Source organism: Dromiciops gliroides, chromosome 1, assembly GCF_019393635.1.
Source record: "Dromiciops gliroides isolate mDroGli1 chromosome 1, mDroGli1.pri, whole genome shotgun sequence".
NCBI lineage: Eukaryota > Metazoa > Chordata > Mammalia > Microbiotheria > Microbiotheriidae > Dromiciops > Dromiciops gliroides.
Window position 1 is genome coordinate 174217037 of NC_057861.1, and position 14627 is coordinate 174231663.

The 14627-nt window shown below is 42.0% G+C and overlaps 1 protein-coding gene across 1 annotated transcript; it reads left to right on the forward strand.

The window, feature by feature from the left end:
- The first annotated feature begins 1924 nt into the window (after positions 1-1924).
- EDN1 (endothelin 1) lies at positions 1925-12499 on the forward strand. The gene is made up of 6 exons (XM_043976072.1): positions 1925-2084; positions 4831-5381; positions 7052-7217; positions 8937-9095; positions 9281-9394; positions 11295-12499. The coding sequence occupies exons 2-6, from the start codon at positions 5318-5320 to the stop codon at positions 11434-11436; spliced, it is 645 nt and encodes a 214-aa protein (XP_043832007.1). The 5' UTR covers positions 1925-2084; positions 4831-5317; the 3' UTR covers positions 11437-12499.
- The last annotated feature ends 2128 nt before the right edge of the window (positions 12500-14627 follow it).

The following is a 14627-nucleotide window of genomic DNA, read 5'->3' on the forward strand; positions in this document are numbered from 1 at the left end:
CTGGGGGAAAAACAAAACAAAAACAATCTGGGCCTTTTTTTTTTTGGTGGGACAAATGGGGGTTAAGTGACTTGCCCAGGGTCACACAGCTAGTAAGTGTCAAGTGTCTGCGGTTAGACTTGAACTCAGGTCCTCCTGAATCCAGGGCCAGTGTTTATCACTAATCTGGGCCTTTCAAAGGTCAGTATCATGGAAATAGAAACTCAATGCAATCAACCTAATGATTGGACCGTTTGCAAGTGATGGGCATTGCTACAAATGGCTAATTGCATTAACACAGATCTGTAAACCAATTGTTCTTGATCCATAAACCCAGGGTTTTTAATATTCATTCACAGTTACCCTCTACTATGTGGTTTCCCATTTCTCTTCACTGTGGTTGAGGCAGGCTAACGGCTGTTGCTTGGATTAAATGCAACATCTCACACTGATGTACCCGCTGGATAAAGTTGCAAATTTTATTACGCAAAAGTTGAGAAATAGCAAAGCTAAAGAGTGCTAAACTGGACACTTTGCTACTGTAGTATCTATTTTCGGAGCTCAGGGTGCTATATTTATAGATATCTATAAATATAAATAGAGAGAAAGAGATACAAAGAAAAATACATTTAAAACAACATTATCAAATAGTTTCCAGTGTCTGGGCTTAACAGCGAGAGCAAGAACAGCAACAGTGAATTGTTTCTGTTGGGAAAATGCCCTTCTTTACCTATCCTCGCCTCTCCCCTTCCTTCCCCAAGGGCCTCCACAGAGAAGAGCTTGAAGATGGAAGCAGCTATTTCCCAACGCGTCCCAAAGGGGGAGGACAAGCTTGGCGTCTTTTCCTTTGTCCCGCTCATCTTGTCTTCCCCTCCCCCGCTGTCCTGTTTCTCCTCCCCCCCCCCCCCCGCTGGCATTCCCTCAGGTGGGAGCTTCAAGCTTGTAAAACAGGTTTGGGTTTAGACAGGGATCTGGCACCTCCCCTCCCCCCCCCCCCTTCTCAGGAGAGGTACTAGCTGTGCTGCTGCAGCACCAGCGGTCAGCCTGGCGGTGCCTCCGGGTTCTCTGCACGTTGCTGATGGGGGCACTGGAGACTGAGGGCGGGGGAAGCAATGGAAGGAGGGGAAGCAGGATGCTGCTTGTTGTCCTTTCTCGGAAGAGAGGGACTGGCCCTGGGCTGGGTCACTCATGGAAATTCGGGATTCATCTGGGTGGAGGGGAGCTGGTGTTTTCGGAGAGGGGGAGATAAAGCACTGGTGAGGCCGAGCGTGTATTTGTTCCACTCTGATAGAGAGCACCCCCAGACCTGACCAGACCTCTGCTGGAGACAAGGTCCCCGGCCCGGCTCGGAGCTTTATTTATAGCCCAGATAAGGAGCCCGAGATGACACAAGCCGCAGGGGAGGTGGTGGCTCAGGGGAGTCGTGTGGGTTCGTTTCATTTTGCTTCATCTCTGGACTTGCGAGCTGGGTCCTGTTGCTCCTTCCGGGGGCATGGATGGGAAAGGGGAAGAAACAAGGGAGACTTGTTGGACTCTGGGAGAAGATATCTCTCCCCACCACCTCCCAAGCTGAGGAGGGCGGGGGCTGCAGCTTCCGGGGAGAGCCTGGGGCTGGGGGGCGCAAAGAGAAGGGGGAGGTTGCACCGAAAGTGCCAGGGGGTGGAAGAAAGGAGTGTTTGCCCAAACACATTCCACAGGCGGCCTTTTGTTATCTAGGGGTGTTTCATCGAGGTTTACTCTTGGGAATTTTAGGTCATCTCTTCTCTGCTTGTGGTCTGCCCGGGTGGGTGGAAGAAGCTTGGCAATGTGTCAGGAGCTCCTGCTGCTCCTAGTTGCTGCTGCTGCTGCTGTTGCAGCCTGGAGGTGGAGTGACAGCTAACTTCCTTACAGACCCCATCCATCTGGTCCCAAAGGGAGCTATGTTCGCTGTGCTGGATGGACCCTGGAGGGTCTGGAAGGATTCCGCACCGAGCCTGGTCGTCAGGGAAAGAGCATTGACTTTGAAGTCGGTAGACCTGGGGTGCAGGGGAGGGGGGGAAGTACACTGAACATGGAGTCAGGAACACTCAGGATTCTAGCTCCTCCTCTGACAGTTACTGACACCAGTAAGTCACTTAATCTCTGTGAGTCTCATTTTCTTTAACTATAAAATGGGTATAAATCATACCTCTAATACCCACCTATCAAATAAGTTAATGTGTATGAACGAAACACTTTATAAATTACAATGACCTTATAAATATCAGCTTAAAAAAACAAGGCAAATCATCTAATTTCTCTGGGCTCAGTCTCCTCCATTCTAGTTTTAAATTATTTCATCCCATGGACCTTGGGGGCAAAATACCATGTTGTTCAGAAAAAAAGAAGAAGGAGGAGGAAGAGGAGGAGAAGACTCATAAGTGGAGAGTATATTGAGACAGGAGGGACTTAGATTCTGACACTAGCCATGTGACCTTGAGCAAGAATCTTCTTTGAACTTCACTTACCTCAGTTGTGAAATTAGTGCTGGACCCAAAGATTGTTGAGGTTCTTTCTAATACTTTCTCTATAATCCTATATGTCAGTACTTAACACCACCTATCACTAAGACTTGCTGTTGAGGAGATTCCTTTGAAGACTTTAAAACACTATAAAAATTCGACTATAGAAGAACTTTGTGGGATGTCTCCCTTCCTTTGTAATGGGGTTAGGGAGCAAGAGAAGAACATGAGTGAGGGGAAAGATTTTTTTTCCAGTCTGTCAATCTGGTGGGGGTGGGGCTGGGGAGAAGAGTGGGCAGGGCAATGAGGGTTAAGTGACTTGCCCAGGGTCACACAGCTAGTAAGTGTCAAGTGTCTGAGGCCGGATTTGAACTCAGGTACTCCTGATTCCAGGGCCAGTGCTCTCTCCACTGCACCACCTACCTGCCCCCTTGATAGCTTTTTCTATGAGCTTATCTCACTTTATTTTGGGAATCCTTTGGCCATGTACAAAATCTCCTTACTCTTGTAATTCTGCACAAGGCAGTGGTGTCATAAGTAGAAAGTATGGTGCACTCAGATATATGACGCTCAATTAAGAAGGTCCAATTTTCCAGTTTGGATGTTTTGGGAAGTTTCTTTTTGTTCTGGGATCTAGTAGGGTAAATCATTTTTTTTTGGTCTGATCTAGTGACCAGATCCACTATCTTCCTCCTCCTCCTCCTCCTTTTCCTGAGGTGGTAACAGGGTTTAATCCCCCCCCCCACACACACACAGTATTTAAGAGCAAAAGTTCTGATGCAAAACTAAAGATATTTCTTTTGCTTCTTCCTCCTACTGAAACTATTGAAATAAAGCAAGGTCTTTTGTGGAGAGTCTCCAAGGACCCAAATGACAGAAAAAACAAAAAAAGGCTGGTTTATTTCTAGCTCCATTACCTCCGAGAGGAGGAAATAATTCTTCGAGTGGTAGGGAAAAAATTTTTAGAAGGGAAAAATGAGGGGGAATGGGCTGCTTATTGAATCCCATTCTACTGCTTAAAATTGGGAAGTGGCAACCAGCCACATAGAAGAAAAACAAATAAAAGATTAAATTCTTGGAAGGAATGTCCACTAGGAGGATTTTTCATATGGGGAAGATTCTGGAATTGAGGTAGCCAGCCTTGGCAACCTGCTCTAGTAGAAAGTGCCTGGACCTGATAGCCCATTAATTAGTTGGGGTCATATCTTAGTACTGGAAGGGATGTTAGAAGTCATTTAGACCCATCCCCTTATTTTACAGATGGGGAAACTGAGACTTAGAGAGGTTAAAGTGGCAGAGTTGGGATCTAAATCCAAGCCTCCCAACCCCAAACTGTAGTCCTCTTCCCCCATTGCATTTTAAGCTAGTTTCTTCACTGGCAAAAAGGCTGGCAAAAGTAGCATTAATTCCTTAGAGTGTTTAGCACTGTATCCTTTTCTAAGAACTTTGAAATCTACAAATATATTTACTGTATATCACTGGCAATTGATCCAGGTAATAGATGTGAAATTCCTTTGAAAAGTTAAACTTTTATTCAAATGTGAGGTCATCTCATTTCCCTGCCCCGGCATGGAAAATTTCTGTCTTCTCTTCCAACTTTCTCCCTTCTTCCCCCCCCAAAACAAAAACAACCCCCCCCAAAAAAAAAACCCTCCCTCCCCATCTACTGATGACTAAAAGAAACCAAGAAATCCCTTAAGTGGAATATTCATAGAAATATTCATGGAAGATCTCCTTCTGCCCTCCCCAACAGTGATCCTTTCTGTCATTCTGAAGCCAATACTAATACCTTTTTTTTTCCCAATAAAATATCAATCCCTTTTGTTGTTCATATCACCCTTATGTTTCCCACCCCCACCATATTCCTGAGGATGGTCTTCCTGATTTACTGATATGGAAATTATGTATAAAAGTATTTAAGGAAATCTTTCCCTTCTTTTCACTTTCTCCACCTCCCCCCCCCATTTCAGAGGTCTTAAAAAAGATGGAGAGAAAGCTGAAGAAATGGGTAGGATGAGGGAATATTAATTAGGATAAGAAAAATATTACCATTCCCAAATAATTTGGTCAGATGCAGAGAAAAGTAAAGAGAAAGCGGCTTCCCCTGTTTGCCTAAATGTTCTAAAAATCAGGAAAGACAAAAAAGGGAAAAACCCCCCAACAACAATTAAAAAAAACCCTTCACATAACAATACAATCCATTTAAACTGCGGCTCATACTTTTCATACCAATCTCATGACTTTTTTTTTTTTAATTCCCTCGTCTGATTCTTGAACTCTGGAGCTGGCAGCGTTGTGAAGGGGAAGTAGAATCTGACACTGCACCAGCAGGTTTACCAAAGGTCTCTAATGGGTATTTTCTTTTTCTTAGCCCTGCCCCTGAATTGTCAGACGGCGTCTGCCTCTCTGAAGTTTGCAGTGATTTCCTTTCCAGCCTGGCCTTATCTTGGTCCGCACGTTGCTGCCTCTTGGTGACTAATAACACAATAACATTGTCTCAGGATAGAAAAAAAAAAGTAGGAGCTGTTTACTCGCTCTATGGGGGTTCAGTATAAAAAGGAGGCAGAGAGCTGTCCAAGCCAGACAGGCTTCTGCATGAGCACTGGAAGTCTCTGAAAAGATCGTTGGGTTTCTAGTGCAGCTCACTGGACGATCGGGGAATTTTCAGACCTTTTGGATTGTCTGTCTTCTCTCCCGGCACAGGCAGAAGCAGAAGCATTTCTTTTTCTCTCCTTCTGGGCACCCAGACTGAAGAAAGAACTTTGGGGGTCTGAATATCAGAAGTAGTTCAGGGTGAAACTGAAGTTGTTTTTGTGCGTTTTAATTTGAGCTTAGTTGGCAGAGGAGGCATTTTCAGAATGGATTATTTCCAGATGATTTTCTCCCTGCTGTTTGTGGTTTTCCAAGGAGCTCCAGATACAGGTAGGCATGCTGGCTTGTAAGCTTCTGAGTATTAATGACTTAATTATCCACTTTAGTGCTTTTCTTGCTTGCCTCCCTCCCCCCTATCCTTTACTATTGTGGCTCATAAATCAGATGCCTGGGAATTATTGCCTATAGCTATCAAATCTTGTAGTGAAAAATAATAAATAATTAAGTTGCATATGTGCAAAATATGACAGTCTATCAGCTGGGTTTGTTTATTGCAAAAGAGTTTTATTGGGATTTTCTCTAGCATTAAAGAACATTCAAAGGCTAGAAAAGATTGAACTATAATGCAAATGTGTAATCATATACATGTATTAATGCCCAGAAGTATAATATTAGCATCACATAGTGTTGCAGCTGATACTAGCATGTCAGCATGTGTGATCTTAGAGAGAGTGTTTCAACTTGAAGCTATGGAATTTTGTTCAAGTCTGATTCAGTGAGTACATGAGTAGAAACATCATCCAGAGTATGGTCTGTTGAATAAACCCCCCCAGGTGGTTTCAGGGTGAGAGCAGATGCTTTCTTCAAATCTTGTCATTATTGACTTTAGGTTTCCTTCTGGCAGGTTTTTGGCACTCAGCACAACATGAGCTCCATTTACAATTTTATTCCCTTGTCTTGGGAGAGAGATAGGATAAATATGGGTTACGAGAAGATTTACCATTGCGTGTCCTTCTGTATGGGTTTGGTTTGCTGTCTGCATGATGGAGACCAGAGGGAGTGGATGACAGGGAATTAAAACCTTGTCATACACGTGTCTGATCATTGGAAATCTGCTGGGCAAGTCAGTTTCTGTAGCCAAAAGCCATCTAAAGAGCTAACAAGGAGAGGGAATGCTGTAGGAGTTGGATGAAGGGTCTGAATGTACCCCTCACAAACTGTGCTTTTTAAAAATTACCTCAGGACCAGGTATTAAAATCTCTTTTTAGAAGCACAACAAACAGTTTGGAAACCCTGATGCTTAGATCAGATACCCAAAACTTCTTTTGAGTTTAGCCTAAGGTCAGCAGCCTCCTAGAGCTTTTTAGCCACTTTCTGAAATCTATGCTGTGGAGCTCATGTCTCCCTCCTCTCTCCCAAGATGCTTCTCCCTTCACCTCCAAGTCTCTAATTATATTAGAAAAGAAAGCAGAATTGGGATTAGGTGGGAGGTAAGTCTTACTCTATAAAAGTTGGTGTTGGTAGGTCATTAAAAGCTGTGATAACAAAGTAATTTGAATTACTTGATGCATATAGGAACTAGGACATGAAGGGAAACTATTACATGGGAATACCAGGTACATGTCCTTAAAAATCAGGAACAATTTAAAGGTCATTAGCCAAACCCAAACCTAAACTCAGGAAGAATTTCCCGAAGCACTAAGGGGCTATATAAAGTAGCTCCTTAAGGCATTTGTTTTCCCACATTTCTGATGGTCCCTCCAGGGGACCATAATAATGCTAGAGTGGGTAAAGGCAAAGCAAAATATTTAGGTTAAGGAGGGAAGAAAAAAGAGTTCATTTCATGTATTCCTCCCTGCCCCCCCCCACCAGACAAAGTCTTAACAGTGTGCTTCACCCAAATCAGCTAGGTAGGAGTAAAATGTTAAAATTCCATGTATTTCTGTGGCTCTAAGGTGAAGCTGGATGGCTCAGTCTTCCCCTTATCTCTCTCTTCTTAGCCTTTGGTGCTGAGCTCCGCACAGGAGCCCAAGCTGGTGGGGACAACCGACCTCCCAGTGCACCCTGGAGGTCTCACCGGTCTAAACGCTGCTCCTGCTCATCCTTGTTGGATAAAGAGTGTGTGTACTTCTGCCACCTGGACATCATCTGGATCAACACTCCCGAGTAAGTCTCTAGGGGGCATTGTAACCCTAGTCATTCATTCTAGCCCTAGTTGAAACTATAGCTTCTTTTCTGGGTTGCTTCTTATTAGAGGTCAACACGTCTGAGGAGATCTAATGCTTTTCTGGGACATTATTATTCCATTAAAAACAACAACAACAACACAGGGCAGTCTAGCAACACAGTGGAAAGGATTCTGCAGGTCACTGGTTCCACCCTCTTGTTAGTTAGATAGATAGTTGTTGAAAGATAGGAAGAGTTTGATGCAAATTTTAAAGACAGCCAACTTAATGTGTTGCCTCAGAAAGAACTTCTCCAAGTTGTTATACCAACTGAGGTTTGGGAAATGAGTTTTCAGGACTGGATCTGGTGGATTCAAGCTGTTTTCCTTATGGGCATGATTAATCCTTAGTAAGAATAGTACTGTTCATTAAGAATTATAAAATCATATCATTTTACTGGTAGAATCAGGACAACCCTCTTGCTATGGGATCATTCACCTAGAGCTGGAAGGGGCTTTGGAAGCTTTTTAGTCCAATTACCTAATTTTACAGCTGAGAAAACTGAGACCCAGTGAGGTTACACTGGTAGTAAGCCTCAGAAGTGAGAGTTGAACTCAGGTTCTCTGCCTCCAAAATGAGAATTATTCCACTGTACTACTGAGGCCAAGAGATCCAAAAGTAATTTACTTATGGCCATGCAGTGAGTTATGGGGCAGCTTAGGTGGTGCAGTGGATAGAGTGCTGGGCCTGGATGGAGACAGGAAGACTTGAGTTCAAATTTGGACTCAGATACTAGCTGTGTGACCCTGGGGAAGTTAAGTAACCCTGTTTGCCTCAGTTTCCTCATATGTAAAATGAGCTAGAGAAATAAATGGCAAATTACTCCAGTATCTTTGCCATGAACCCCCCCCCCCAGGGGTCACAAAGAGTAGAGCATGACTGAAAATGGATAAATAACAACACAGTGAGTTAGAACTACTGTGTTGAATAGGAATTGGAATCCAGATCTGCCTTTCAGCATTGAACTCTTTCCATTTAGAAAGAATTATTTTAGAAGAATATGTACCCTCTGTTCTTTCTGCTTTCTTCCAAACAATTGTAAGCATATATATAACTTCTCACATAAGGCTATAAACCAGGCAGACTTATGGAGTCTCCTCTTCTGGAAAGAAAAGGATCTTCTGGTAGGAGTTTGTTGTGTACAATCTGAAGCCTGAAGTTGATGGGGTTCAATAATCCCATGTGTTCTGGCACTTCATTGAAGTCCACAAAAATACCACTCATGGAGAAAGGAATCTGAATCTCGTTAAGAATTGAATTACATTGGAAGTAGTAGGATAATTGTCCACAATTTACACATTCTGAACCAGCAGTTGGGATGCCCCTGATAGTCCTACCTTTTGTACTGGAAATTTCATGCTGCCAAATTATTGGGTCAGATGAGCTCTTTGTATTACTTTTTTTTGTTGTTGTTTTTGTTTTTGCAGGGCAATGGGGGTTAAGTGACTTGCCCAGGGTCACACAGCTAGTAAGTGTCAAGTGTCTGAGGCCGGATTTGAACTCAGGAACTCCTGAATCCAGGGCCGGTGCTTTATCCACTGCGCCACCTAGCCGCCCCCACTCTTTGTATTACTTAAGGGGATAAATATACTGAAAAGATCATGTCATTTTGAGGGCAATGAATGATGTTAATATCCAATTTTTCTTCTTTTAAATTTAGACACACAGTTCCATATGGACTTGGAGGCCCTTCTCGATCCAAACGATCCCTAGAAGATTCACTTCTTACCAAACCAGAAGACTCCAGGAAGAGATGCCAATGTGCCAGCCGAAAAGACAAGAAATGCTGGGGCTTTTGCCAAGCAGGAAAGGAACTCTGGTGGGTAAAGATACCTTTCACTTTTATTCAGCTTTGTAGACACCCCAAACTCTCTACAATCGAATAGAACAGTTCTGGCCTTGGAAAATGTAATTTATTGTGTTGAAACATAGGCCCAGAGAGGCAGAGTTAACAATGCAATTTCTTTAATTTTTGTTCTTTCTCTCTCTCTCTCTCCCTCTCAGGACTCAAAATACTCTGAAGAAAGCCTGGAATGAACCTAAGAAAGGAAAAGACTGTATTGGCCATGGACTGAAGTGTGTGCACCAGCAGCTTGTGAACAAGAAGAAAATGAGAAGGTGAGAGGGTTTTCAGTGCCACAGAAAAGGTCCTTCCTTTAAAGGCCAAAACACCATCTAAGCAACCCTCTATTGCAAGGAGGTCCAGAGAAGGTGGGGACCTCCCCTCAGCCAAAGAGCTCTGTGTTTAGTAGCCAACATAGGGCAGAGGAGCCATTTTGACATTTGGTTTGGGGATCATGAATATAAATGCAGGCTACTGCCCACTGCATGCACACTTGTGGTTGTGGGGAACACCTGTGGATCCTTCCTAATTTTCTATCGAGCTCCCTGTGAGGAAACTTGCTTCTTTCCCTGAACAGGAAAAAAAATCAATCCCTTTTCAAAGAGAGCCCATTTTTATACACATGTCACGTGGATCTACGTTTTTCAAAGGGAGGCAGTAATTCTTTTTCCTCATCCATGAGGAAAATAAAGTCATTAGGCAGGGTTGGTAAGATTTGGAACATACTGTTTTGTGTGTGGGGGGGGGTGGAGCTATCGAGGAGGAGGGAATTGTTTTTGTTTTTAAATAAGGGACTCTATTTGGCAGATAACCAGTGTCAGTACAAACTAGGTCTGCTTGCTTCCCCTCTTCCCCCTCCCTTTTTTAGTCATGACATGGAGTGGAGGGAAGATTTAAATCAGCCAGCACCATTAAAATCACATCAGAACTCCGTTAACATGATGAAACCTCCAAAACCCTAACATTTGGGTTTCATGTGCCCAGGGGAAGAAACCTGCCCTTAGATCTGTCACATGTTCCACATTTCCCTATTAGGGTTAAAGGGAATTTTTCCTGGAAATTCAGTGGCAAGAAGTTCTGTGGTCAGAGTGTACTGAGCCTGGGCCTGAAGTCAGGGACTTCTGAGCTGTTTACTACTAACTTTTCTGTTGCCTTTACCAGTCACTTAACCCCTATTAACTTTAGTCTCTCTGTTTTAAATAAGACTAATCATACCTTGCCCAGAGTGAAGTGGATTATGAAACCACAATTTATAAAATGGTTTGAAAGTCTTATGAAGATTACTTCATGGGACTCAGTTTTCTCATCTGTAAAATGAGGGGTTTGGACTGGATGCCCTATGATTGCAATTCTAAAGCCTATCAGCTGTTAATCTTCGAAGTGTCACTCTGAAGTAAACTAGCCTTGTAAAAATAAGTAACATGTACACAGTGCTTTAAGCTTTGTAAAGCCCTCAGTACTGCAAGTGTTATCTTCATTTTATAGATGAGGAAACTTCAGTTGTGAGAGATCAACATAAATTGCCCAGAGTAAATTAGCTAGAAAGTGTATATAATGTGAGTTAGAATGAACCCAAGACTTTTCCCAAGGCTAACACTATCTATTAAGCTACACTGTCCCATGAATAGCTCTCCACTTCCAACCCTGGTCCCCATATTATTAGGTTTGCAGAAACTTTTCTTTGCCTGATAAAATCTGCTCCAGTCTCACCTAAACACTTGCCTTCTCCCCTTTCCTCCCAGCTACTTCCTTCTGTTCCTTTCTATTTCTTTCACCCCAGAGAAGACTTGTTCCCTTCTGAAGATAAACTCAGTTTCCCAATGTAAAGAGTCCTATGAAAAAATGAACAAAGGAGGCAAAAAAGCAAACTAAGTTTCCTTTAAGCCCAATATTTAATTTACTTTAGATAGACCTGATTTTTTTTTTCTGTCCTGAGCATAACACAGATCCTATTTTTATAGCTTTCAGTAGACACTTTCAGAGTTTTTTGTTTTGTTTTATTTTTCGGGGAGGGGGGAGTGATAGTAGAGATTATGCTCTAGTTTTATGACGAGAAGAGCTCAGTAATCAGACTGAGATTCATTTTTTTTCCTCCATGATGATTTGATGTATTTCTTAATCTTGATGTGAGCATAAGTTTTGTTAACAAAGTTTGTTCTTGTCTTGTTTAAATAGGTTGGAGGCCATCAGTAATAGCATCAAAGCATCCTTTCACATGGCAAAACAGCGGGCTGAGATCCACAAAGCAAAGAGAGTAACCCATAACCGAGCACATCAAACACAAAGCATTTGGGACAGTCTGAAGACAGCATCTTAGTTAAGAGATCTCTGTGGTTCATCCTCATGTACTCTGGCTGGCATGGCAGCATCTTCTCTGCTTTGGCCATTCTTTGTTCTAGATTGGCAAAGGACTGGGGCTCCTTGTTCCAATCATTCCAAGAAAGGTAGAGGAGTCCATAAAATCTGTCTTCATTTGCTTCCGTTAGCAATGAAAAGCTTTGCTCCTCCTCATCCAGGAATGTAAATGGATGGTTGACTGGGGGCCAATCTGGGAGAAAACAAAGACTAAGTAATACATTAATTAGTGATACATCTGTCAGGAGGAGGAGAGGAGACAACACATTTGGATGGAGCTTCTGAAGAGAGGGTCCGAAGGGGAGTGTGTGTCTGACTCAAATGTCTGGCAGATTGCAGGGAGAAACTCCAAAGCTCCATGAGAAGATTTTGCAAGGAATGCACAAATTGGAAACACATGCCATGGAGAGACACCCAAGTTAGAAATCAAAGATACTCTTTTTTCAATTCATAAAAAATGCAAAGCTGAAAGAAACTGTACTACTGTATATCAGGATGTGTTTCATGAATACGAGTCTACCTCACCTGTATTGCACTCCTGCAGAAGTATTTCACCACCTTGTTTTGCCTTTACTCATTGCTCTCTGCTTCCCCTTTCCCTGTCCCCTCCCAAATAAAACCCATCCTCTGGCCTCATAGAAGTCCAGTTTGATAAATAGTAGACATCACATTTTGGTGATGATCTACTCCATTTGATGCATATGAGAAAAGGTCACTGATACCCTTAGTTTCCTCTTTATTGTAAAAGTGCTGATAAAGAGTTTGTGAAAAATGCTAAAAGGTGAAAATTGGTTATACTTTAGAGCAGCAAAATCATTTACCTTATTGGAACTGGCTAATGGAGGTTGAATTAAATTTTGTGATGTACTTATTTTTTTATAGATATTTATATTCAGACAATTTATTCCTTATATTTACCATGTTAAATATATGTTGGGGCAGGCCATATTGGTCTATGCATGGTTTATGTATTTCTGAATGAAATTGAAATTGAGAAATGCTTTTTGCCTGTCAAGGTAACTGACCTTAGAAATAAATATTTTTCCCTACTCTACTGGTTTGATGGTATTGTTTTATAATTCCCACAAGCAGGTAAAATTTGTAAAAGGCATCAAGAAGATATATATTGAAGAATCTTTTGTTCCTAGGGTGACTTAATCCTTATAACTTTTCTAGAGAAGTAACAATTGGATTAACACTTTAGAGTATTTCTGGCTTTTTAAAAAATAAAATCAATGCTCTATCTAGTAAATGAAGAATGTTAAGAGATCTTATAGAAATGTAGTGATACCTTCAACAGCCTTCAGTTGCTATCTCCCCCCTCAAAAAAAAAATTGATGGTGTTGAAGGGGCTGAAGAGTGCCTGAAGCATTTCTACCACCCGTCTTTACTGTGGATACTATGCATAATCTTAGTTCAACATGTAATTGTTAATGGTCATGCCAGTTTTATAGGAATGAGTCAGATGGGGAAAGTTACTGATCAAAGTCCAGAACCAATGTCAAAGGGCACATCTTCAATCCTCAGTAATCAATCATTTAACAAGCAGGTATAGCCTAGGTGCTGAGGATACCAATGGAAAAGTGAGATATTCCCTGACCTCAAAAAGCTTACATTTTATTAGGGCAGAAACAGTATATTCACAGCTAAGTAAATACAGAATTTGTGTGTGTGTGTGTGTGTGTGTGTGTGTGTGTGGTGGAGGAACTCTACCAATTGGGAGAGGGAGCATCAAAAATTACCTCTTGAAGAAGGTAACACCTGAGCTGAGCTTTGAAGGGAACTAGAGGTTCCAAAGGGTACAGATATGAGGGTGGGGGGAGGGTATTACAGGTCAGTTTATACTGGGAGATGGGAAGGAGTATGTGAGGAATATTAGGTAATGTAATCATCCTAGAGCCAGATTGTGAAGGGATTTTGATGCCAAAAAGAGGGATTTGCATTTTATCCTAAAGACAATGGGGAGCTTCTTGAATATGAAGAGAGTGGAGTGGTATTATCACATATACTTTAGGAATATTAGGAGGATGAATTAGAAAGGAGAAAGGCTAGAGGAGGGGAACACCAATTAGACCATTACAATAGTGCAGGTGAGTGAGAAGTGATGAGGGTCTGGACTAAGATGCCTGTTGAATGAAAAGAAATATTGATGAAGTTGAATCAACAATTAAATAATAGATTGAATATGGGGTATGAATGAGAATGAAGAGATGGGGATACCTCCTAGGTTGAGAACTTGGGTGACTAGAAGAATGGTGGTACCATTGACAGAAAAAGTAAAATTAGGAAGAAGGGTAACTTTAAAGGGAGAGAAAATGAATTCTCTTAAAGCTGTGTTGTGTTTGAGATTCCTATGGGATATCCAGAGATAGGTGTCCAACAGGCACTTGGAAATGCGGGACTGAGGCTCAGGGGGAAAATTAGGGCTAGATAGGCAACTGTGGTAGACATTTGCAGAGATGGTAGTTGAACCTCAGGGGCTGTCACCATTTTCTTTTTCCTTCAATTTCAATTCTTTAGGCTTAATTTTCTGTTCTGGGAAATGTATCAAGAAAGCACGACTCTACACATGTGGGATTGTTTATTATTATAAGAAACATACTGTACCCAATGTTTAACAAATTCTGTGACAAGAAAAAATCATTAAAGGTATAGTTTAGGAATAGATCATTGCATGCAATATGGATCATAGGTGGATCCCAACTAACTTATGGTGATAACTGTGCTCTGACTGGGGCACTTCCTATGTAGCTTAGCCTGTTCCCTGGCCACTTCTGTCTGATTCCACATGTGCTCTGACTTTTTGCTGATGGTCATGCGTATCTAGCACTTAAGACTGCTGGTGGGTCCAAAGTTCTGGGCACTTCACCCTTTCTCTCTCCTTTAAGAGGCCTCTCCCATCACTAGAACCATACACATGATCCATATTGGGTTCATTTCTGGAGAAGGATGATAACCTAAAAGAAAAGTCAGGCTCTTTTTTTTATAACTTTGGCTTATTATACTTTCATCCTTTAACCCCAGGGAAAAATGACTTAGAGCTTTGGTTTTGGCTCAAGTCTAGGGTATCCTTGAAGAAGGAAGTAGAATGACATTCAATCTACAATGTAAATTAGGTACAGGACAGATATTAATTTCCTACACACAAAATAA